The 24,081-nt window shown below is 46.6% G+C and overlaps 1 protein-coding gene across 10 annotated transcripts in view; it reads right to left on the bottom strand.

Annotated features, from left to right (window-relative positions):
* GRB10 (growth factor receptor bound protein 10) overlaps window positions 1–24,081 on the bottom strand; it is a 203,281-nt gene that overhangs the window by 174,055 nt on the left and 5,145 nt on the right. The window contains exon 1 of one of the 10 annotated variants that reach the window (XM_073008837.1): window positions 19,010–19,483. The exons of 8 other annotated variants lie outside the window; for them this stretch is intronic. In XM_073008837.1, the coding sequence (XP_072864938.1) occupies window positions 19,010–19,125 (116 nt within the window). In that variant the 5' untranslated portion in view covers window positions 19,126–19,483. Of the gene's footprint in view, window positions 1–19,001; window positions 19,484–24,081 lie in introns of those variants that run through there. One more of the 10 variants, XM_073008847.1, reaches the window with a different exon arrangement.

The following is a 24,081-nucleotide window of genomic DNA, read 5'->3' as shown; positions in this document are numbered from 1 at the left end:
ACATGAGCTATAATCAATAGTTGAAAATTAAAAGGACTGGGACTACCCAGAGTTGAGGATGGCCTGAACAACAACAGGGCTCCCCTAAACCAGAGGTGGGATCACACTGGACAGGCGTAGGGAGGCCTGCTGGAGCGGGGGCAGCAGTTTTCAGACTTTAGTCTTAGGCACAGGCATCCTACTTGGAATAGCTTATCCTACAGAAAGACGCACATGCATGCACACGTGTACATACACACATACACACACGGAATGATTACTACACACTTTACAGAAAAACTGGAAGCAACCTAAATGTGCCTGCCCAAATCCCTCCTCTCCCCCAGTTCATGGCACCCACCAAACTGCACAAGGCAGAAACAAGAGTTCTCCATTCCTAACTTTCTCTTCTGCCTTCCGTCCATGCAATCCGCTAGCCCAGCTCATTGGCTGCAGAAGCATCTGAGGGCCATCCACTCCCTTCCAGCTCTGCTGCTAACTCCAGGCCTTTGCCCCTCATCTGAACTGGGACTCAGCTGCCCTGTCTCTAAGCATCCTCACTGCTTCCCATTCAACCAGCCCTAGCTCTGGGGAGCCCTTGAGATGACACCATTGCCCTCTGTACTTCAAATGCACCCAACTTTGCAGCGACAGCTGCCAGGCCTGACCCGTGTGGCTCCTGCCTCCTCTCCAGGCTGCCCAGACACCGCTGTCCCATGCTGGAGTCACCTCGCTCACCAGCCTGGCCTCCTCCAGGTTCTCAGACTCTATCCTCCCTCATGGCCTTTGCATGCTCTCTGCCTTGTATTTGGAATTTTTTCAAACACCCGTGGCCCGGGTCGCCTTCCACCTTCCCCTGCCGGTAGCCTCCGCAGAGCATCAAGGCTCCCCATCCACCCTGTCCTGCCCTGTCCACCCTGAGGTATCAGGCCGCCTGGCCCACTCCAGACTCTCTCCACACAGGTCTATAGCTCAGCCCTTGGCTGCCTCTTCTTCTGCAGAACACATCAGGCTTGCTAGTTCTGTTCTTCTTCCTGCCAACGTTTTTTGTGTCCTTTCCCCAGGAAGAGGTAGCTCTGAGGCCGAGGACCCTATCTGTCCTGATTACTGCTGTATCCCATCTCTTAGCACAGGGCCAAGTGGCTCAAATCTTTGCTGAACTCATGGAAAAAATGTCTGGACAGGAGCCGACTTAAATATAGTAGAGCACAGTACTCCTCCAGCATGGGAAGCAGCCTGGAAGGCATGCAAAAGCTCTAAAGGAGCCACAGGGACATGCGCTCTGGTCTGTGGGAGGCGGCTGTGAAAGTGGCTCAGAACCCAGCCTCCACCAGCTGGGGTGGGGGCAGCCTGCACAAGCGCTCAGCCACTCTCTGCCTCAATTTCCTCAACTGTAAACTGAGAACAAAACAGTATCAACCTCATGCAAGGATGAAACGATGCAATTCCCACAGAGTGCTTCACACAGCACTCACAGAAGGCAAGTATTTAATAAAGAAGGCAAAGAGCTAAGCACTAGGAATAGGCAACACTGCCATAAAAACGGGAAAGCGGCATATCTGTGCGTGTCTGCACCCAGGAATTCCAAACAGAGAAAATGAGAGAAACTATTTGCAAACTACTCATCTGACAAGAGATTAATAACCAGAATATATAAGGAGTTCAAACAATTCCACAGCAAAAAAACAAGTAATCCGATTTAAAAAATGGGCAAAACGTGAACAGACATCTCTAAAAGAAGACATACAAATAGCCAACAGGTGTTTCCAAAAAATGCACAGCACTAATATTTATCAGGGAAATACAAATCAAAACCACAACAAGATACCATTTCACCCCAGTTAAAATGACTATTATCAAAAAGGGAATAATGGATACTGGGGAGAATGTACCAAAGGGGACCCCTTGTACTCTGTTGGTGGGAATATAAATTAGTGCAGCCCCTACGGAGAACAATATGGAGGTTCCACAGAAAACTAGAAATAGAACTATCATATGATCCAGCAATTCCACTGCTGGGTATATACCCAAAAGAAAGGATCTGTATCAAAAAGACATCTGCACTCCCATGTGTACTGCAGCATTATTCACAATAGTCAAGATATGGAACCAATCTAAGTGTCCAACAACGAACTCCTTAAAAAAAGGTGGTACATATACATAGTGGAGTGCTATTCAACCATAAAAAAGGAGTGAACTTCTATCATTTGCAACAGCATGTATTAACATGGAAGACATTATGTTAAGTGAAATAAGCCCAGCATAGAAAGACACATGACACGTTCTCACTCATGTGCAAGCTATAACGCAGATCGCATGAAGACAGAGAGTAGATTGGTGGTTACCAGAGACTGGGAAGAGTAGGCGGTATGGAGGATTACAAAAAGTTGATTAATGGGTACAAATACATGGTCACCTTATCGATTTATGTAATACTAGGCCTCATTTCTGCTCATTCTTGAAATAAGTACACTTAATTAATCAATAAAGTGACTACAGTCTACAATATTGTACACTTCAAAATAGCAAGAAGAGAAGAATTTGAGTATTTCTAAAGTTAAGAAAAATATTTAAGGTGGTGCGTATATCAGATACACTGATTTGACCTTTAGAATTACATGAATGCATTAAATTACCTCATGTACCTTGAAACTATGTTAATCTATTATGCATCAATAAAAAAGTAATTAGTTAATTCCACAGAACAACAGAGCCAAAAGAACCCTAAACACCGACCTCGAAGGAGGGCCATGAGAAGTGAAGTGGGAATTTCACTCTCTACAGACTTCTGGGTTTGACTATTTAAAATAAAGATCACAAATTACTCATGCAACTTTAAAACTTTAAAATGTATCTAAGAAAGAATGTTTTCATCCAGTTTCAGGCCAAGGGTCCTATATGATTTCTCCTCACACAAAAACCTATACTCAGGGTCCCTTGTGATCCCCCTCTGTCCTTGTGGAGGGCTCCCCCTCCCTTTCTAGGAATTCCAGAGAAATCACTGCTCTATACCTAAACACAATGAGGCCATTAAGTGCTTGAGGCCAAGTCACATGAATATTAACTGCACAGGCCTTTTTCTTCTATACAGGCAGCTTCTGGAAATACTGAAGGACTTTGCCCTTCTATTTTCTTTTCTTTTTCTTCCATTCTTTTCCTTTTCTTCTTCCCTTAAAGCAGTTTTTTTAAAAAGTTAAAGGAGTTAAAAAAAAAAAAAAAAAAAGGAGTTAAAGAAAAAAAGATACACCTCAAAAGTAAAGAGGAAAGACATTCTTGCTTGTGGAGGAAACATAATGTAATCATAATCGTTAAAACTATGCAAGGAGTAATAGTTTGGAGTGAAGAGGCGTGTACAGCTGATTAAGATCTCTCCTCTCCTCAATGAAGAAAGCTGTAGGGAAACAGTCAATGTGCTTTGGATGCTTTATCGCCACCCCCAAACAGCCAGTTATCAACATTAGCCCATCACCAGCACACACCCCAGAGCCCAGGAGGGCCTGGCATTCTATTCTAAAGATGATGACATCTTTTCATTCTCTATATCACTAGTACATTCAGTAAGTAACTACTGTGTGTTCTGTTTTCAGGGCAACATCTATATAAACATGTATAAGGAAAACCAATCCTCAACTCAGAAAATCAAGAATTTAGCAAAGACAATAGAAACATAGGGTTCCTACGAACAGGAAAGGTTGGTAAACAATGATTAATGGCTCTGAAATGCATCACTATCATACAGTAGGCAGGTCGCACGAGATTGAAAACTGACACGGGGTATGGGCATATTAAAAATGACTTTATCTAGCAATGTAATCTAACTTTTCTGCAGTATTGTTTTTTAATGAGTGTGCGTGATCTCCTGTATTTAGTTCTCTTGGTCTCCCGCACAGACTGGTGCAACATCCTCCCAGGTACCCACTGCCTGGCCACTGGGAAGTCCAAAGCAGGAGTACCAGAATGCCCACCCAGATGCCCAAGGCAGGAGTACCAGACCGCCGGCCCCTCTGGCTCCGGATCCTCTAGTTCCAAAAGGACACCTGGATCCAGAAGGTATAGGGCAGGCAGGTGCAGGGAAGCATGGGACACCTTAAGAGTAGGCTTACCAACTGCAGGGAGAGTTCTGCGTTGCTTCCTGCCTCCAAATGCAGACAACTTCCATTCTGGTGCGGCCTCTTATCATCTGCCTGCCCCAAGACCATGCTCTCTGGCCACACAGTCACACGGACTCCAGGGATGCTCCGCAGGAAGCACAATGCTCTGGTCTGGGCAGAGCTGGCCCATTTTGAGGCCCACATCCACCCATCACACTCTTGAGTCACAGTGTGGCAGCCCCCATGCCATACCTTCCATACGTACCAGAGTTCCTGTGGCTCCCGGCCAGCTGCAGGTACAACTCAGCTCCCAACCCATCCTTGGGGACCCAGAGACGGTTCTTACATTGCCCTATCCAGGTATCTTTCTTAAATCAGACCCAGCAGTGAGCCACTAGGCCCACCATGTTGGGCACCCTGTGCCCTACACTGGGCTGCTCACACCTCGTTGTTCACAGACATGACCCATCCACCACTTTGCTCCTGTGTCACGATCCAGAAGCCCAAGCTGTGCCTCTTGATGACCTGTTCTGCCTTCCTGGAACTGGGGAGACCAGTTGAGGAAGCAGCAGAAACCCATGATGCTCTCCAAAGCCGGTTCCTTTTCTGTGCAGAGGGCTTCAGGAGATCATCTGCCTCCTACACTGGATTTCTGAGTAAGAGCTCAGCATTCTGCTTCCCAAAAATACCTACCCAGCAGCCCTATGGTGCTGCCCAGCTGGGTCTGCTCAAATCTCTCCCAACACCCCCAGCTCCACCCCATCACTGACACCTCTCAGGCCTGCAGCCTCCTACACACAGCCTCAGCTCCCATGACCTAGGGACAAACTGTACAATGACAAAGGCAAACCCTGAATGGTGCTTTAGCTAAAGAAAGTAAACAACCTGTAATTTGGCAAATAATTTAGAAAAATCAATGCGGGAAGCTCAAATACCAGATTCTGCACTAATTCTCTTTTTACCTGGCTCTTGTAATTTGAGTGGAAAAGTTTAAGACTCCATTGCTACCTCCTTCAATTCCCAAATTAAGACTTCAGTTGCCCTAATAAGGCCTTCATAAACCCCTGGGTTCATTCCGGTCAGCTGGGAGGTCTGTTTTCACTTCCTTTATAATTGCCTCTTTCTATGTTTCCCCTTAGTCCTGAAATTCATTATTCCTTCATTAATTCACTCAATACACACTTAACATGTGATCACTATGTTCTCAATCTTAGCATTGTCAGTTACAGAGCCACCTCCAACATGCTCCCTAATCTGGTTTCCACAGGTCTGTGAATTCAAGACGCCAAAAGTGCAACCAAACTTCACCCATTGGTCAAGATCGTAGAATGATGATCTCAACAGAAGCAGTTTGTGGCAAGCATGACCGACCACTGCTTTTAGCAGTTCTGCAAAAGCTGCATGCAAGGATTCTGGAGAAGCTTGTTCACAGGTGTCTGAAAGGGGGCCCTCAGCTGTTGATGAGGCCCACAGGGAACCGCCCTCCACAGTTGGTAACTTTAGTTCTAGCTATTCTCAAATCATTGGCCAAAGAACAGCTCCTCCTTTTCTATTTCAGGAAGTTGGCTTCTTGGACCAGAGGCAAAGCCAAAGGGAGAAAAGCAGAGCCCCATTCACTGGGCTGATGAGCAGAAAGCTACCCGGGACCACAGGCATGACTGGTATGCAAGCAAATCACTCTGATGCCCACCTCTGAACTCAGGCGAATCCATCTTAAAGCATCCAATACGCCCCATGGGAATGGAGTCCCCATGATGAGGCTACATTCTAATCAAAGCTAATTCAAACTTCCTTCGCTCCACCATCAAAATCCACTCTTAGCATTGCATTACACGAGTTCTCCTCCTCTCCGCAATTTGAGCCATTAAGAGTCACAACAATCGAATTTCAAAGTGTCTCCTGTAAACGTTACTAAGTTTCCTCTAAATCTTTTTAGAATTCCGTTGTCCTCCACTGTTGTGATGCTAAGTAGTCAGGAATCTGACCAGAGCCATGGAGCCACACAGGAGGTCGGGCTTCCCAGGAGGAAAGCAAGTCCTGGGACCCAAGAAAAAACCTGTCCTTCGTATTTGCCAAAACCACCTGCTTCAGCTACTGAAGTAGCTTCTCTTGGGAAATATAGATCAGGTCCTCCTCACTTCCCCCATCCTTCCTGACAGAGGAAAATGGGTCCACTTTCATGACTGTCTCGCCCTCCCTCCAAGGCTGCCCTTCTACAAAGTCAGCTCATGGCCAGTTCTGTGCACCCTGCACCCCATGGTCAGGGGTCTCTGAGCACCACACTAAGGACCTTTATGCTTCAGGAGGTGGTGGGACTCACAGGGCCTCTGACAGCGTGAAACACAGTCACATCTGTGTGTGCACTCAAAGACTGTCAGCCTGCAACAGCAGTGGGGAGGAAGAGGATGGAGACCCCTGCTTTCCTCTGCAACACCCTTCTCTCCTCAGCTCCTTTACATATCAGGTAAAAGAGCCACCACTTCTTATTCTCCGGTCGCCGTCAATTAACACTCCTTTGTTCCAAGGCACTCTCGGTGGCTCATCGAATGACGTTGGTATCACAGTTTCTTTTACAAACCTTTAGTCTGCCCCCCAGTAAAGGTGACCTGAGGATAGAAAGTGCCGTATATACCTGGGCAGCCAACACAGGACAGGGAACATCACATTGGCTCAACAAACACTGGGGGAAGAGACAGAGAGACAGTTGCCTGTACTTGTGCACCACAGCTCCTACACTCAAGCTGTGCCAAGCTTCCCAAAAGTCCCTCAAATGCTGCTGCCCTGCCTGGTCCCAGGCTCTCCAGACTCGGGTGACTGAAGTTAATCACTTCATCTACTTCCATCAAGGTGGTATGCAGCATCTAGCATTACCACTTCCAGGCTGCATCCACATTTTAACACAAAAAAGGATAAAATTATTCTAGAAGACTGAAGAACTAAGTTCCCTCATTTGGCACATAATAGTTATGGGCCAAGTAACCTCAAGATCTCTCTGAGGCCTAAGCTGCTGAGTTTCTGATTCAAACAACAGACACAAGAGAACAACCAGAGGAACTGGTGGTTCCCAAGCACCTCTCTATCTGAATTCAGTGAGGGGATGTTGCAGCCCCTGGCCTCCAAGGTCTCTGCCTAAATCCCCACACCTGTGCTTCCACCTGTGGTACCCTCTCACGTGGTACCCAGGTATGAGTGACCTCACCCCTATGGCAAGACCTCCAGGAGCGGTGAAGTCAAAATTATCTTCAAGATAGTAAGATATGATGTGTCCTTGTGTCCTTGTCCCTTGCATTCCCTCACGAATGCACAGCGGAGTTTTCTAGAGGGCACATGACATGTGACTGATTGCAGATGGCGGGGGGATGGGAGGGAGATCCAACTACCTTCTCTTAAAGCAGACATTAAAGGGATTTAGAAAGTACAAAAACAATGCCACTCTTCTCATTTTTTTTTTGTTTTTGAAAATACAGCTTTTTTCCATAAAAGATGTTATGTTTACATATAATGGGATAATATTCTTTTTACATGGACAAGTATTTTTTAAATGCCTGTCAATTCCTAAAACAGTACATTTCAATATATACAGCCACATAACCACAGCCCTTTGGGGCCTTCAGTAACTTTTAACAGTGTCAAGGCGCCCTAGGACCCAGCCCTGGGGGTGCTCCCCTGCAGCCCTGCCCAGCACCCAGGACTTCAACGTGCTCTGTGGGACAGTCTGACAAAGCCAAACCTCCACCCCTGGACATGGAACTGCTGCCCAATGAAACTCTGCAAAGAATCTTAGCTTTTATGGACTAAGAGCCCATGGAGACTTCTTCATTCAGAAAGATTTTCTTAAAAACAATATTGAGTTTGAGACCTGGCCACATAAATGAACATCACTGGCCAGAAACCATGTGCAACTCAGCCTGCTCCACACAATCAGCAGGGCATTCCATTCGAGTCCACTCCACTACAGTCTACTCCTCCAGAGCCAGTTTGAAGTAGGTGGTACTAGAGGGTCACTGCCTTTGAAAAGTGGCTCAACTGTTCTGCCCAAAGGCTTGTCCTGCTTGTTGATTCTGGCAAGATGCATAGCTCCAGGTCATTTAGAATGTTCCTCCCCTGCCTCCTGCATAAGCCACACAAATGGTGAGAGTCAGAAGGAAAATGTCATATGTCCAGTATTTCCAGTTCTCAAGCAAAGTACAGCCAGCAGGACGGACTGGCCCCCCCTGGGGTTGCCAACACTCACAGGTGGCCAGAGCTTCACCATGTGCCCTCTCCCTGTATTAAAACAGGGGCCAAAACTAAACAGCACACAACGGCGCCCAGGATTCGTGCTACTCTCAACTGATACTGCTCTTGGCTATCTGTGCCCTTTTGTTTAAACTGGTAGAAGAGACCAGAACCCTCAGCCCAGTAGGAATGAACCCCAGGCCTCCCCACAGCTTCAGGGCAACGTCTTCCTCTCTCTGCCTATTGCGGGATTACCACTCTCAGGATTCAGCACGACGCTTAACAAGATGAAAGAGGATCTATTTCTGACCTGGCAACGTGAGACTTACTCTTCTAAATGGGGCATGGGCCTTCATCATATCTATTGTTTCAACTCATGAGTCAGGATATTACAAAGGTAGAAAGTTCTTACCTGTAGGAAGCCAAAATCCACCCTGAAAAGTCATTACAAAGCCAACCTAACTTGAATGGCACATGTCCCCTAAACCTGGTACTGAAGTACGAGAGGCGAAGTGAAATTGGGATGGGGATGTGGATATATTCAGGTGACCTCCTTCAAGACCACCCTATGGTCTCAATCATTTTGGGACAAAAAGGGAGTAAAGTTGTGAGAACCTTGGTATAAGAACCCCCCTTGCCTCTGAAAGACCACTCAAAACCTAAGGCCTTTGCTGCAACCCTCAAGACTACAAAATGGCCACCAGGTCTGGAAAGAAAGGTGAACTGACACCACACTATAACATCGAACAAAATCATGTTACCTGTGTCTCCCAACTCCCCAGCCAACTCGTTCTGGGCTTCTAGACTGCATTCTGGATCCAAGAGTCCCAGGACAGTCAAAGAATACAGAATCGTTCCTGAAACACTCCAGCAAGGCAAGGAAATTAAATATCTGTTAACGTCTGTTATAAATTCCACAGCAAACATCATACTCAATGGTGAAATAGTGAAAGCTTTTCCCCTAAGAGTGGAAACAAGACAGAATTCTTGCTTTTGTCACTTCTACTTAACACAGTAGTGGAAGCTCTAGCCAGAGCAATTAAGTAAGAAAAAGAAATGAAAGCCATCCAAACTGGAAAGGAAGAAATAAAATTATCTCTGTTAAACTCTTAGAAGAAAACATATGCAAAAATCTTTATGCTGACATTGGATTTGACAATGACTACTCAGATATGACACCAATAGCACAGGCAACAAAAGAATACAATAAATGAACTTCATCAAAAATTAAAAACTTTTGCACATCATAGGATACTATGAAGACAGTGAAAAGACAGCCTGCAGAAAGGGACAAAACAGTTGCAAATCATATAACTGATAGAGTATTAATATCTAGAATATACAAATTCCTACAACTCAACAACAAAAAGCAAATCAAAATCACAGTGAGTTATAATCTGATGCCTTGTATTAGTCCATATTTTCATGCCGCTGATAAAGACATACCAGAGAACTGGGCAATTTACAAAAGAAAGAAGTTTAATGAACTCGCAGTTCCACGTGGCTTAGGAGGCCTCAAGATCCTGACAGAAGGTGAAAGGCATGTCTCACGTGGTGGCAGACAAGAGAAGAGAACTTGTGCAGAGAAACTCCCTTTTATAAAACCATCAGATCTCATGAGACTTATTCACTATCACTAGAATAGCATGGGAAAGACCCAACTCCATGATTCAATTACCTCGGACCAGGTCCCTCCTGCAGTATATGGGAATTACGGGAGCTACAATTCAAGATGAGATTTGGGACACAGCCAAACCATATCACACCTATTAGGACAGCTATAAGGAAAGGAATGGGAAGGGGAAGGGGAAAGGGGAAAGGAAAGGAAAGGAAAAGGGAAAGGAAAAAGGAAAGGAAAAAGGAAAGGAAAGGAAAAATGCCAAGTGTTGGCAAGAATGTGGAGAAACTGAAACCCTTGTGCATTATTATTGGGAATGTAAAATGGTGCAGCTGCTCTAGAAAACAATTTGGCACTTCCTCAAAAAGCAAAGCATAGAATTACCGTATAATGAAGCAATTATAATCTAGACCTATATACAAAAACATGGAAAGTAAGCACTCAAAGATACGTATACACCAATGTTTACAGAAGCATTATTCACAATGCCCAAAAGGTAGAAACATAAATGTCCATCAACAGTTGAATAAACAAAAAGTAGTATATAGATACAAGGAAATTTATTTATTTATTTAGTTTTAGTTTTAGTTTTTTTTAGACGAATTCTCACTCAGTTGCCCAGGCTGGAGTGCAGTGGCGCGATCTCGGCTCACAGCAAGCTCCGCCTCCCGGGTTAACGCCATTCTCCTGCCTCAACCTCCTGAGTAGCTGGGACTACACATACAAGTGAATATCATTCAGCCATAAAAAGGAATGAAGTACTAATGCATGTTACAACATAGATTAACCATGAAAACATTATGCTAAGTGAAAGAAGACACTAACAAAAACCACAGATGATTCCATTCACAAGAAATGTCCCGGACAGGGAAATCTATGTAGACAGAAAGTAGAGTTCCTTAGGGTTGGGTAAGCAGGGGGAGCAATGGGATGGCAGGGAGTGGGGGTATGATAGCTAAAGGGTGCAGGGTCTCTTTTTGTTCTAAAATTGACTATGGAGGTGGTTGCACATACCTGTGAATATATTAATTGAACACTGTATATACAATGTATGTGTGTTTATTCATTTCTGCAGTTATAACAAAATACTTGAGACTAGATAACTTATAAAGAACAAAATCTATTTCTCACAGTTCTAGAAGCTGAGAAGTTCAAGATCAAGGTGCCAGCATTCAGTGTCTGGTGAAGGCCTTCTTGCTGTGCCCTCACATGGCAGAAGGCAGAAGGGCAAAAAGGGATCCTAGCTAGTTCTCTCCAGCCCTTTGATGGGAGCAAGAATCCATTCATGAGACTGGAGCCCTCACGACCTTATCACTTCCCAAAAGCCACACCTCTTAATACAGTTGCATTGGGGAGGTGATAAGGCCATAAGGAGACACAAACATTCAAACCATGACATTCCACCCCAGGTCCCCCAAATTTATGTCCTTCTCACATACAAAATACATTCATTCCATCCCAATAGCCCCAATGTCTTATCTCATGCCAGCATCAATTCAGAAGGTTGAAGTCTAAAATTTCATCTAAATATCATCTAAATCAGACGTGTGAGACTCAAAGATGTGTTTCAACCTGAGGCAAAGTACTTCATTCAGACTTCAGCAGTGGCTCACTCCTGTAATCTCAGCACGGTGGGAGGTTGAGGCGGCCGAATCTCTTGAGCCCAGGAGTTCGAGAACAGCCTGGGCAACATGGCAAAACCCCATCTCTAATACAAAAAAAGAAAAAAAAACTAGCTGGGTGTGATGGCACACGCCTGTAGTCCCAGCTACTCAGCAGGCTGAAGTGGGAAGATAGCTTGAGCCCAGGAGGCAGAGGTTGCCACTGTACTCCAGCCTGAATGACAGAGCAAGATCCTGTCACCAAAAAAAAAAAAAAAAACTGTGGGACAGACAAAGAACAGACATTCCCATTACAAAAGGGAGAAATAGGAAAGAAAAGAGTAACATTTCCCAACCAAATCCAAAACCAAACAGGACAAGCATCAAATCAATCTTAAGGCTGGAGAATAAATCTTTGGTTCCACGTCCTGCCTTCCAGACACAATGGGGCAGGAGCTGGGTTCCCAAGGCTCTGGGCAGCCCTGCCGCCAACTGCTGGGCACAGCCCTCACAGCAGCTCTCATAGGTTGCAGTCAGGTACCTGCAGCTCTCCTAGGTTGGCACTACACACTGGTAACTCTACAGTTACAGGCTCTCGGTGGCGGCCCCACCCCCACAGCTCCATTAGGCATTGTCCTTGTGGGAGCTCGCTGGTGTACCCTCAACCTCAAGACTCTGCTGGGCATTGCCCTAGTGGGGGCTCTTTTTGGCACTCCTGCCCCTATGGCTTCATTAGGCATTATCCAAGCTAGGAGTCTGCAGCAGACCTACCCTGCAGCAATTCTCTGTCTGAGTCCAAGACTTTCTGAGGCATCCTTTCAAATCTAGGTGAAGGTAGCCATGCATCCACAGGTCTTGCACTCTGAATATCTGCAGACTTAGCACCATGTGGATGCCACCTAGGTTTATGGCCTGTGCCTTCCAGAGCAATGGGACTAGCTGCACTTCAGCCCCCTTGATCCACAGCTGGGATATCCAAGGAGGGCTGCACCGTAATGCAGAGAGCAGAGAAGTGACGCTGGGCAGTGAATGCTGAGGTCCTGCAGGCGCCCAAGGCCTCTCCTTTGACATAGTTCTGTTCCCTGGGCCCTGGTACTCTGGGCCTCTGATGGGAGGGGCAGCACTGATAATCTCTGAAATGCCTTCAGGATCATTCTTCCATTATCTTGATGAATAGCATCTGGCTTCCTTCTATCCATACTAATCTCCTTATCAAAAGGTCACTTGGCCACACCCTTGGTGTTTTCTCCCAAACATGTTTTTACAACCTGAGCAAGCTAAAAATTTTCCAAATCCTTACATTCTGCTTCCTTTTTTTTTTTTTGGAAACGGTCTCATTCTGTCACCCAGGCTGGAGTGCAGCAGCAGAATAATGGCTCACTGTAGCCTTGACCTCCCAGGCTTAAGCAATCCTCCCACCTCAGTCCCCTTGAGTAGCTGGGGCTAAGTGCACATTTTTGTTTTTAGTAGAGATAAGGTCTCATTATATTGCCCAGGCTGGTCTTGAACTCCTGAGCTTAAGCAATCCTCTCACTCTGGCCTCCCCAAGTGCTGGGATTACAGGCATGAGCCATAGTGCTCAGCCTCTACTTCCCTTTGGATTATAAATTCCATTTTCAATTCATTTCTCTCACATTTTACTGTAAGCAATTAAGAGAAATCATGCAGCATACTGAACACTATGCTCAGGGATTTCTTCCACCAAATATCCTATCACTCTTAAATTCTGCTTTCCCCAAAGCCCTAGAGTATAGGCACAATTCAGCCAAGTTCTTTGTCCCTTTGTAGCAAGGACTATCTGTCCTCCAGTTTCCAATAAGATATTTATTTCCATATATGACTGCATCAGAATGGGCTTTACTGTCTATAATTCTACCAGCATTCTGATCACAACCACTTAGAAATTTCTAAGAAGACATAGGTTATCTCTACGACTCTCCTCTTCTTCTACGCTCTCACTAGAATCATTCTTAATGCTCTGTTCACAGAAATCCAGGCTTTTTCTAGCAAACACTTCCAAACTGTTCCATCCTCTATCCATTACCTAATTCCACTTTTCTTTTAAGTATTTGCTATAACAACACCCCACTCTGAGTACCAATTTTTGTCTGTCTGTGCTGCTATAACAAAATCCACAGGTTAGGTAATTTATAAATAATAGAAATTTATTTCTTATGGTTCTGGAGGAGAGGAAGTCCAAGATCAAGGCACTGGGGTTTAGTATCTGGTGAGGGCGTCTCTCTGCTTCCAAGATGGTGCCTTGTTGCCACACCCTCCAGAAGGGAACAAATGCTGTATCCCCATATGGTGGAAGAGCAGAAGAGAGCAAACCCATTCCCCCTCAGGCCCTTTTAAAAGGGCCCTAATCCCATCTATGTGGATCTATCTAATCCCTTACAACTTAAACACTTCCTAAAAGCCCCACCTCTTTATACCATCACATTGGCCATTAGGATTCAACACATGAATTTGGGTGATACATTCAGACCACAGCAATGTGTACACACACACATACAATTGCACATATCTGTAAATATACTAATTATAATTGAATTACATACTTCAAATTTAAATGGGTAAATTGTATGGTATGTGAATTATACCTCAATAAAGCTTTTTTTGTTGTTGTTTAAAGAGAGGACTCTATGAAAAAACTAGTCCCTAAAGATACATGTACACATATGTTTATTGCACCACTACTTACAATAGCAAAGACATGGAACCAACCCAAATGCCCATCAATGATAGACTGGATAAAGAAAATGTGGCACATATACACCATGGAATACTATGCAGCCACAAAAAGGAATGAGATCATGTCCTTTGCAGGGACATGGATGAAGCTGGAAGCCATCGTCCTCAGCAAACTCACACAGGAACAGAAAACCAAACACTGCATGTTCTCACTTGTAAGTGGGAGCTAAACAATGAGAACACATGGACACAGGGAGGGGAATAACACACACCGGGGCCTGTCAGGGAGGGGAGAGGGACTGAGGGGAGGGAAAGCATCAGGACAAATAGCTAATGCTTGAGGGGCTTAAAATCTAGATGACAGGTTGATAGATGCAGCAAACCACTACGGTACATGTAAACCTATGTAGCAAACCTGCATGTTCTACACATGTATCCCAGAACTAAAGAAAGAAAAAACTAGCCCAATGAAATAATCGGCACAAGAGGGGTTCTAGCCCCACCCCCGACCCCCCAAAATTTGGGACCACCATAGTCTAGCCATCTTCCTCTTAAAGTGTCATAATACATCGTGGCACACAAAATTTTCTGAAATGTGCCATAAAGAAACCAACTTTATCAAATCCAAAGTTTCCTCACTGATTTGGCAATACATTATTAGCTCCTGTAGTATCTATAACCTTCAGGAAGCATTAAGTTGCCCAACACCACCACCAGCCTAGGAAGACATGAAAGATGACAAAGGAATGGGTCCAAAGTTCAATGAAGCCCATCAATGCATTTACTGACCAACTAGGGTAGGCATAAAGACAAGCATTCAAAAGTGTCTTCACTATCCAAGGAAAAACTTTGGTGGTAGAATTTTTCAAAACATGGCATTAAGCACAGGTGAAACACACTGGAGCCTTATACACAGAACAGACTCACAGTGCAAGCAAGACAAAAGCTGCTTTAATACCACCTATCCTGACAGGGAAATAATGGGACAACCCAATCCTCCCTCCCAAGGTAGGGTCAGGCTCACGCTGACAGAAAACAGGCAAGGGCCTCAGCCAGAAGCCCCACTGGGACATCTTTACTGCTTCTCTCTGTGGCTTGGAGGCGTTCCTAGTTGCAGGCTGTGATGCTGAGACATGAAGGCACTGAGCAAGGACTTTGGAAGAAGTGGGGTGTTAGCATGCACAAGCTCAAAGCAGATACAATTCCTGCCTTCTTAAAAGAAAGCAGGTGGGGTTTTCAAATCCACTAAAGATTCAAAAGGTTTCAAACCTTTCTAAAAGTGTTCTATCATCATTAACAAAAGAGAAACCACTAAATAAAATCCATAGGAATCCAAACAAATGTCAAAGCAGGACTCTGTACAAATATTTGGCCTGGAATAAAGTATAGACACATTTAAGCATGTCATTTATAACAATGTAGGGCTAATCACTAGAAAATTCTTGGTACAAAAATTCTTAGATTAAGTAATAGTATTATTAATAATAATTCTTACCAAGTAAAGTGTCCTCTTCAGAGAATTTCTAGAGAAAAAGACACTAAAGTGAACACAGGGGGAAATGTATTAAGACCTTACTGCACAAAGTGTGGGCCACTGATCAACTGCAAGCATAACTCCTGGGAGCTGGTCAGAAATCCAAAACCTCAGGTCCCACCCCAGACCAACTAAATTAGAAGCTGCATTTTATCATCAGCCTCCGGAGATTCCCATGCATATTAAAGTTTAAGTTGCGGTATTTTCAGACATTGTTAATATTTAACTTCTATCAGAATTGAAATGTGCCAGCTCCCTTTAAGAAAATAAATAAGCAAAATATATTAACATACTATTTTATTGTTCAGTCAACCCAGGCCATCCCTCAACTCACCCTCCCTTCCTACAACAGATTTCATTATTTTCCATCTAAGCAAGGCAGGAACAGATGACGGAGACAGACTGGCTCCTCAAACACCTGTTGAGTGAATGACAGGCGGGGTCCCTTGTCAAAAGCCACCCAGAGCACTCCTTTGCCATTCTCATCCCACTTGAATGCTGAACAACTGCTCGGAATTGCACGGCCATTGTTGGCAACGGCACATTACCAGCCTCAAGCCACCAGGACTACTGTGACAACACTGAGAAGCTGGCTCCCAGACACAGCACAGGAAAGGAAAAAAAATTATTTGTAGGTGACTTACAGGTACCATTTACACATTTAGAATTTTCTTCCCTCACTAATATCAGATTTGAGCCTGAGGCATCTAGAGTTCAGCCCAGACTCTTCCAAGTGCCTGCAGGCAAATCTCCACAGACCAGAAATGCCCCTGGAGAGATAGTCCCGGACCCACTGACCAAGGAGGGAGAGAAAAAAAGGGAAGGAAGAAGCAAATGGAGCCAATAAATGCCTACTGGCCCCCCAATCCTAGTCACAGCTCAGTATGTTCTGGCCCCTTTAATTTAACCTCCGCCAGCTGTGAGAGGAACAAAGCCCATTCCACATGAAAACAGAAGAGAAATATGCTTCCTGAACAAATCAGAATAAACCGTCACGGAAAGCGTTCCAGGGTTTGGGATGGGTTAGGACTCTTGTGGATCACGCCCAGCCAGTGAATTCTGTGAAATATGAGAAAATATGGTCCATCACACCAGTTCTGCACGTGATGCATGGCCGTGCCCAATACCAGATGTGCCAACTTACTTGTTTAATCTGACAAAAGCAAAAGGCCCACATAAAGGCCTCTTTTGACATGCGCTCCCAGACCTCCTAGGGTCCACAGGGCTCATACTGCCTCAAAGCCACCCCTCATTCTGCCCTTGACCCCTCAGACAGGAGCTGCCAACTTTCTAAGTGAATCACCAGAAGCCCCAGTTACAAGGCCCAGAACACCACATCAGTTCTCAAACTTTATGCCTGTAAGGATCACCTGGCATGCTTCATAAAGACAAAGAATTTCAGGACCCAAGCCCAGAAAGTCAGTTTCATAGCTCAGAGCTGAGGCCCAGGGATAAGCACCGAGAGGCGGTTGGCTCTGATGTAGGTGGTTCAGAGGTCACACTTTAAAAACCCTGGTCTCTCCTACACATTCTTCCTCCTGAGAATTACCAGAATGCAGCCTCCCAAGTCTGAAAAAAAGGTAAAACTATTCTAGTCCAAGCGAGTTTCCTAAGACGTTCTTACTAAGTCACAAGTAAATACTCCAAGAAGCTGTCTGGTTTTTGTGGGAACACAAGTGTCAGTGAATTTAGGCTCTGGCCTAAATATGCAAATTTTGGAGCCTAACCTCCAAAATTCGAAAGATTCAGTGTTCTCTGGGAAGTTTGGAAGCCCAGTTCTGGCGTGGTAATTACATGATGGCTGGAGGAGCAACTGGTGATGGAAATCCTTAGGAGACACTAAAAATAACTCACATTTTAATCGACCAATCTGGAACTTCTCTCACCCCTTCATGCCACTCATGCAATTACCATAACTCCATTCACCGTGTTCCTCAGCAGTTAGTATGCATCATTCTCAATCCTACAAGATAGTAACTATTATCCCTGATTCACAGGTCCAGGTACAAGGGCAGGTAGCACAAGATGGGGAGGGGACTGAACCACACGGCACTCACACCCCACCCTACAATTAAAAACTGTCCTTCAGCGCGTGGCTGCCAAGCACCTCAAACTGAAACAAGTGTTCTCTACCTCCTTCCTCTGAGTGACAGAGAGGAAGAAAATCCCAGTAAGCCCTTCTGGCCCTGCCCACCACCTCCCCTGTTCCCACCCAGGCCAAAGGGGGAATGCGTGGGCCCTGCTCCCACCCCTGATGCTGACATCAAAGGAGCAGAAACACGCAGGAGACTCCAGGCAGCACCCGAGGCCCTGGCCGCCAGCACGTCATAATCCCTACAGTCGCTGCCTTTCAGACTTAAAAAGAACAATGAGGAAAGACACCCACGCTTCCCCTCACTGGGCTAGGAAGGAGAGCTTTGCGGGTTTAGACTGCAGTCTCCTCCCCCCTCGTAGCCACCTGTGTGCCGGCTCCGCAGACGAGGTCCCCCCAGCACCCTGGCAGGGACTGTGCCATTCAACAGACAAATGGCAGCCGACCAAGGAGGCGACTGGCGTGTGGAACAGGTGATCCGATTGTTTTTCTGAAGAGCAAGGGCTAGCACGTCCTACGTGTTCACATGCACAATTTTTTGAACTCCATCAAGAACACAAACCCCATGCCCACATCTTCACTGCTCAATTCGCATTAATTGTCTGATAGGCATCTTCCAGGGAAAAGGAGGTTTTCATGGAGAAAGAGGCAACGTTGATGAGATGTGTTTACCCAAGCCTTTTATACCGGACTACATGCTATCCAGGTTTAAGAGAAGTCCAGGCAGGCTCTGGCATTATGTTTTTCACAGAAAAAGCCGATGCAGTAGCCCGGATGCCCGGATCCGCTCATTTCCCAAGCGGGTTCCCACACCCGCTGCCCACCGCCTGGCGAGGAAGGAGCGGGCGAGGTTCGCGCGAGTCGTCGTCACGGGTTTCCGTGGGTACAGTTATTACTCGTTACATAATATTAACAATTAAGCTTAAAAATGGTTACATAATACTGTCCTACGGCTGGCGGCAACGAAGCTCGCGATCTCGGACTGCGGCGAGCCCGCGGCAGGCGAGCAGGGGACCGCGCGGCAAGACCTCCCGGCCTCCCTCCCGGGCCCTGCCCACAGCGGCTGGGGCCTCTGTAGCCCGCACAGGCTGCCCCACCCGCCGACACGGCACGCGCCCACCACCCACCGCCCATCACCCACCACCCACCGCCCAGCGCCCGCGGCGGAGCCCACCTGAGTACCTGGAGAGCGGGCGGCAGCACTGGCCGCACGGGGTCGCTGCGTGCGCGCGGCCGGCCCAGGGAGGGCTTCGGGGCCCGGCCCCCGCAGTGCCCGGCGCGTGGACAGCGCTCCGCATGGACAGCGCTCGGAGCCGGGCCGGGCTGGTCCTCCACGGCTCCGCCCCGGCCAGGGGCCTGCGGCGCAGAAAACCGACCCGGGGCCCCGGGGCCACCGCGCGCCAGGGGAATGCGCTAGCACGAAAAGCGGGCCAACGCCGCCTCTGGCGACGCCATCCGGGCGAGGGTGGGATGCCGCGCCACCGCCCGAGCGTGCCCGGGGGCTCCCAGCGCCATCACCGCGCAGGTGCCCGGAGGCCCCTCCGCGGAGCCGGCTGCCGCCCGGCCGCAATATTTAGTCTCCGAGGGACCGGGCGCTCCTGAAGAGCGGGAGGACGACGGAGCGGCGCCCGGTCCTGAAGCACAACAGGAATCCCAGGACCAAACCCATGTGACGCGGCCACGCCCCAACGCCCGGCGGGGGCCCTCTGCTGCCCAATCCCCGGATCCCTGGTTCTCATGGCAACCCTGAAGAACCCCTTGTTCCCTCCACTGCCTCCTCTCCTCCCCCACAGCCCCCCCGCCTGATGGGCAAGGACGCGCACACTGGCCACTCTCACGATGCCGAAAGCCCTCCATGTCTACCCGCTACGCCGCATTCGGAGCCGGGCGGGGGACATCGCGGCCGCGGCAAGTCAGATATGCCGCCTGCACGAGCAACGTTCCACCTGCAGGGCCGGCCAGTTCCACTCTTCCAGGATCACTGTCGTCTCACCCCTCTCCCCAAAATGTCAGAGCAAGAACCAGGAAGGGAGACGCTCTTTCTGGAAGCCACAGGCATAACGTTACTGAACATCGAGGACAAAGTAGGGTTCCATTTAAACTGAGAGTCAGCGAGGGAAAGAACAGATCCTATACATTACCAAGCATCTGCTATGTGCTAGTCACTTCACACACATACACACCCCACACCTCACACCCACACACACACACCCCACACACACCACACACACCCCACACACCCCACACCCCACCACACATATCCCACACACCCACCCCACTCACACACGTACATACACACCACACACATACACACCACACACACATACACCACACACACCCCCACATCCCACACACACACACATACTCCCCCCACCACACACACACGCACCACAGACATACCCACGAGCCTGAAACGATGGAAGCAAAACAGAAGGTTTGGAGATACTCACTGCCGTTTACAAGGCCACAGTAAGCAGTAAGATTTTCTACTCCCCTCTAGCAGACAACATGGCAGGAAAAGCTGGACGTTGTAGATGGCAGTAAGAACGTAACAATCAACAGTGGACAATGGATTCTGAAACTGAGATCCTATACTGCATTCACACACGCTAAGGGGCAGGGCGCTGGGAAAACCCCATCTCAGCCTGGGGTTCAAAGAGTAGAAAAGCTACCCTAGTCCAAATGCTCGGAGGTCAGGTCAGGTCCCTGAAGGGCACCGGAGGAGGAGGCTGGAGAAACTACAGATATGCACCCCAGAAAGGAGAGGCTCCATGGTGGTCATGACCACAAAATTCCAATATGTTTAAGTCAATCAAACAAAAGCAGAATTAAGGCTGGTTCTGACAGCAGCCAAGAGCAGAGTTTTCAACACAACACGAAGGGTAACACAAGGCTTTCTCACAGTCTGGCTGACCACACATGGCCTGGCTACTGCAAGAAGCGTTGAAGGTGTCAGCGCTTTTAACTCTAACTGCGCACCCCTCGGTGATGATGTCACAGAGTGAACATCACAAGGCACAGAATGGGAGATGGAAGCACAGAATCGAACCCTGAGATTCGGGGAGAAACCAAAGCACGGAGAAATTACGTAACCCAAAGTCCAGAGCAGGTTACTGACTGGGAGAACTCAGCGTTCCTTCCAGACTCCAGAAATGAGGCTTTTCTGCGGTCTGACACAGTGGCTTCATCCACCTCTGCAGTCAACCTCGCAATGGTGGCTCCGGTGTTCCTCTGCCTCCCTGCCTGGCAGCTCCCAGCCTGGATGGTGAACTCCTTTGCCTGAACATCCCACGTTCCCTGCGGTCTCCTGGGCTAGAACAACAGGTTGTGCAGGACAGAGGGATTCCCTGGCTCACTCCCCTCTTATTACAAAATGCCAGAGGTCCCAGCTCAAAGCAGCTGTTCTTGGATGTGGGAAGAGCAAGAAAGAAATGATCTAATGATGGACAAGGAACCTTGAAAAGCCAGACCTTCAATGAATGGCTGATGGGACACACATTTTGCTTTACTAGGACAACAAGAATAGAATCTTTGAAAAGGCATAAAAGCCAGTGGTCAAGAAGTAACTAACAGCAAAGGCAAAAGAGATGAAGGCTAAGCTGGAAAGCGGAGATGAAGCCTGATGATATACTCAGTGGAAGTCCAGAAAGTCTCAGGAATGAGAACTACCATTCACCTCTGGAAATGGGAAACATAGAGTCCAAACCAAAAAAATCAAGTGGAAGTGTCAGGAAGAGCTCATTTACAAATGGGAGAGAAGAAATGATACAGAAAAAGTTTTTAAAAATTAATATCTACAAATGAGACAGATGTATCAACGAAATAAGAGTATTATGCCATTAAAAAAAGAATACTCACTTTGAATGTCAATAATGTGTCAATAGTCAACTGTAACAAATGTACAGGATTCCCAGTAGAGGGAGAGGCTGTGCATGTGTGGGGCAGAGGGTATGGAGGAAGTCTCTGGACTTTCCCTTCAGTTTTGCTGTAAACCTAAAACTGCTCTAAAGTCTATTTTTAAAAAAGAACATACATATACATATAGAGAGAGAGAAAGAGAGAGAACCTAAGAAATTCAAAATGAAAATAGAAACAAAATCCAATAGAAAAGTTAAAAAAAGGACATATCCCAAAACCTAAAAACAACACAACAGACACAGACTATTAGATCAAAAATACAGAGAACCAATCCAGGTGGCTAAAAACCAAAAAACTGCCATCCTAGAAAGAGAGAAGAGGAAAATGGAAGAAAAGAAATGAAAGAATTAATTCAAAAACATGTCCAGGACCAGAAAGATCTGAGATTCCAGCTTGAATGGGCCCTCAACATACCCCACACACAAAGTGCGGACCCAACAAGACGCATCTTCAAGGAACTTCAGAACAAAGGCACAGAGAATATCCCACAAGCATCCAGACATGACAAAATGAAAACAAAAAAAAAAAACAAAAAACCACTCTGGTATGCTTTCATATACAGAATCGAGAATCAGAAGAGCTTCTTTCTCAACCCCATTCTGCCTAAAGGCAATGGAAGCCTCTAAATTTTTTAGGGAAAACTATCTTTAATTTAGAAATACATATTCAGACAAACTGTAAATTGTGAAAGTAGAAGATGGACATTTTCCCAGACAGACAAGGTCTCAAAAAGTTGACATCTTGTACACCACTTTTTGGAAGCTTCTACAGAAAGTACTCCATCAAATTTTGGAAATAAACCAAGAAGAAAAATCATGAGATCTAAGAGAAAGGCAAAGGCGCATTCCAGGGACAACGGAGAAAAAAGACTCCAAGATAACAGCTCTGCAGGGAGCCTCAGAGCAACCCAGCCTGCTGCAGGCAGAAAGGCACATGAGGAACTGCTTCCAAAGATAAAGGAGATTCACACAACTCTGTAAGTTTGGAGGGAAGAATGATAAGTACATTTTAAAAACTAGGTAAAAACAACTCCAAGAGAAAAAATGTCCTAGGAGAAAATCACAGTTATCACGGTATACTACATGGCTCAGCTATGAGCAGCATTAGTGGACCATCCCAACACTGCATACTGATGGAGCCGAATGGACCAGAAGAGACGATGGGGAGACGAGAAGAGTGAGTGTAGGGTGGGGATGAGGCAAAGGGCACCATCCTCACCTTCCATGGAATTTGAAATCAAAGAATCACATGAAAAACGGGACTCTGGAGAGCAGGAGGAGGAAGAGGAGTAGGTTGCCAGGAATCGCAATATTATCTACACCTCTTCGGAAATATGGAGGTACATACAGAAGAAAATCTGCAGATAAGTTACTTCTGGGGAATTATTTCGTCTTTAAACTATGTCTACATATCACTCTGATTTTAAAAATCACACTAAATTTTAAAATAGTTTGCTCTGGGTGTTGAGGAATTAGGAAACCAGGTGACCCTTCGGATGAAGAGAACAGAAACACTGTGTGATACGGACAGACAAGGACAGCAGGGGGACAGTGCCCTGGGCAGAGACAGCAGGCCAGGACAGGGACAGCCTGTGTCCACTCACTACCTTGCAGGCCCAGGTGGGGAGAAGGCCACGGAGGCCTGCGATGGAGAGATGAGGCGACAATGACGCCAGGAAGCCCTCCTGCCTTATACTCCTGTGTCGCTCCATCACCTCACTAGGATCGCAGGCCAAGACACTCAATGTTCTCCTCTCTGGAGGGGATTCTGTGACATGCACGCAATTTTCTTCAGAAGAGAGAGGGCAGTACCCTAGAACAGACACCTGGACGCTCAGGTAACACCCCTACAGCCTGTCCTGGGCCAGGATGGTGTGGCCAGGGTGAAAAGACAGGCGGGCAAGGTGCCCTCTGGCTTAAACCAGCCCATATGGGACAATTAGAGGGTACTGAACATGACCCAGGCAGCTCAACTTCCCACAGGATGTGAAGACCCTCTAGGAACAGCAATCCCAAGCAGGGCCCCAGGCTCAGCACCAGGCACTGTCCCTGGGCAGGAGGCTATGGCACAAACTTCTGAATTTAAAAATTACTCAATTCATGGTAGCTTCTCAAAGCAAGGAATCCAAAAATTATTACTATGAGATATGTGGTATTACAAAGGTTTTTATACTAAAGGGGATTCTTCACTTACAAAAGGTTGGAAGTCACTGCCTAAACACTCCCAGGGATGAAAGTTAAAAATCAAATAAGTAAACTAAAGGCCCTGCACACCAGAGAAGTGGGGACCTGCCGTCTCAGTGGGGCCCAGGTAGCTTGCAGTGAGCAGCCTTGGAG

This window comes from Chlorocebus sabaeus, chromosome 21 (genome assembly GCF_047675955.1).
Source record: "Chlorocebus sabaeus isolate Y175 chromosome 21, mChlSab1.0.hap1, whole genome shotgun sequence".
In the NCBI taxonomy this organism is placed as follows: Eukaryota; Metazoa; Chordata; class Mammalia; order Primates; family Cercopithecidae; genus Chlorocebus; species Chlorocebus sabaeus.
This window is presented reverse-complemented; position numbering and strand designations above follow the sequence as displayed.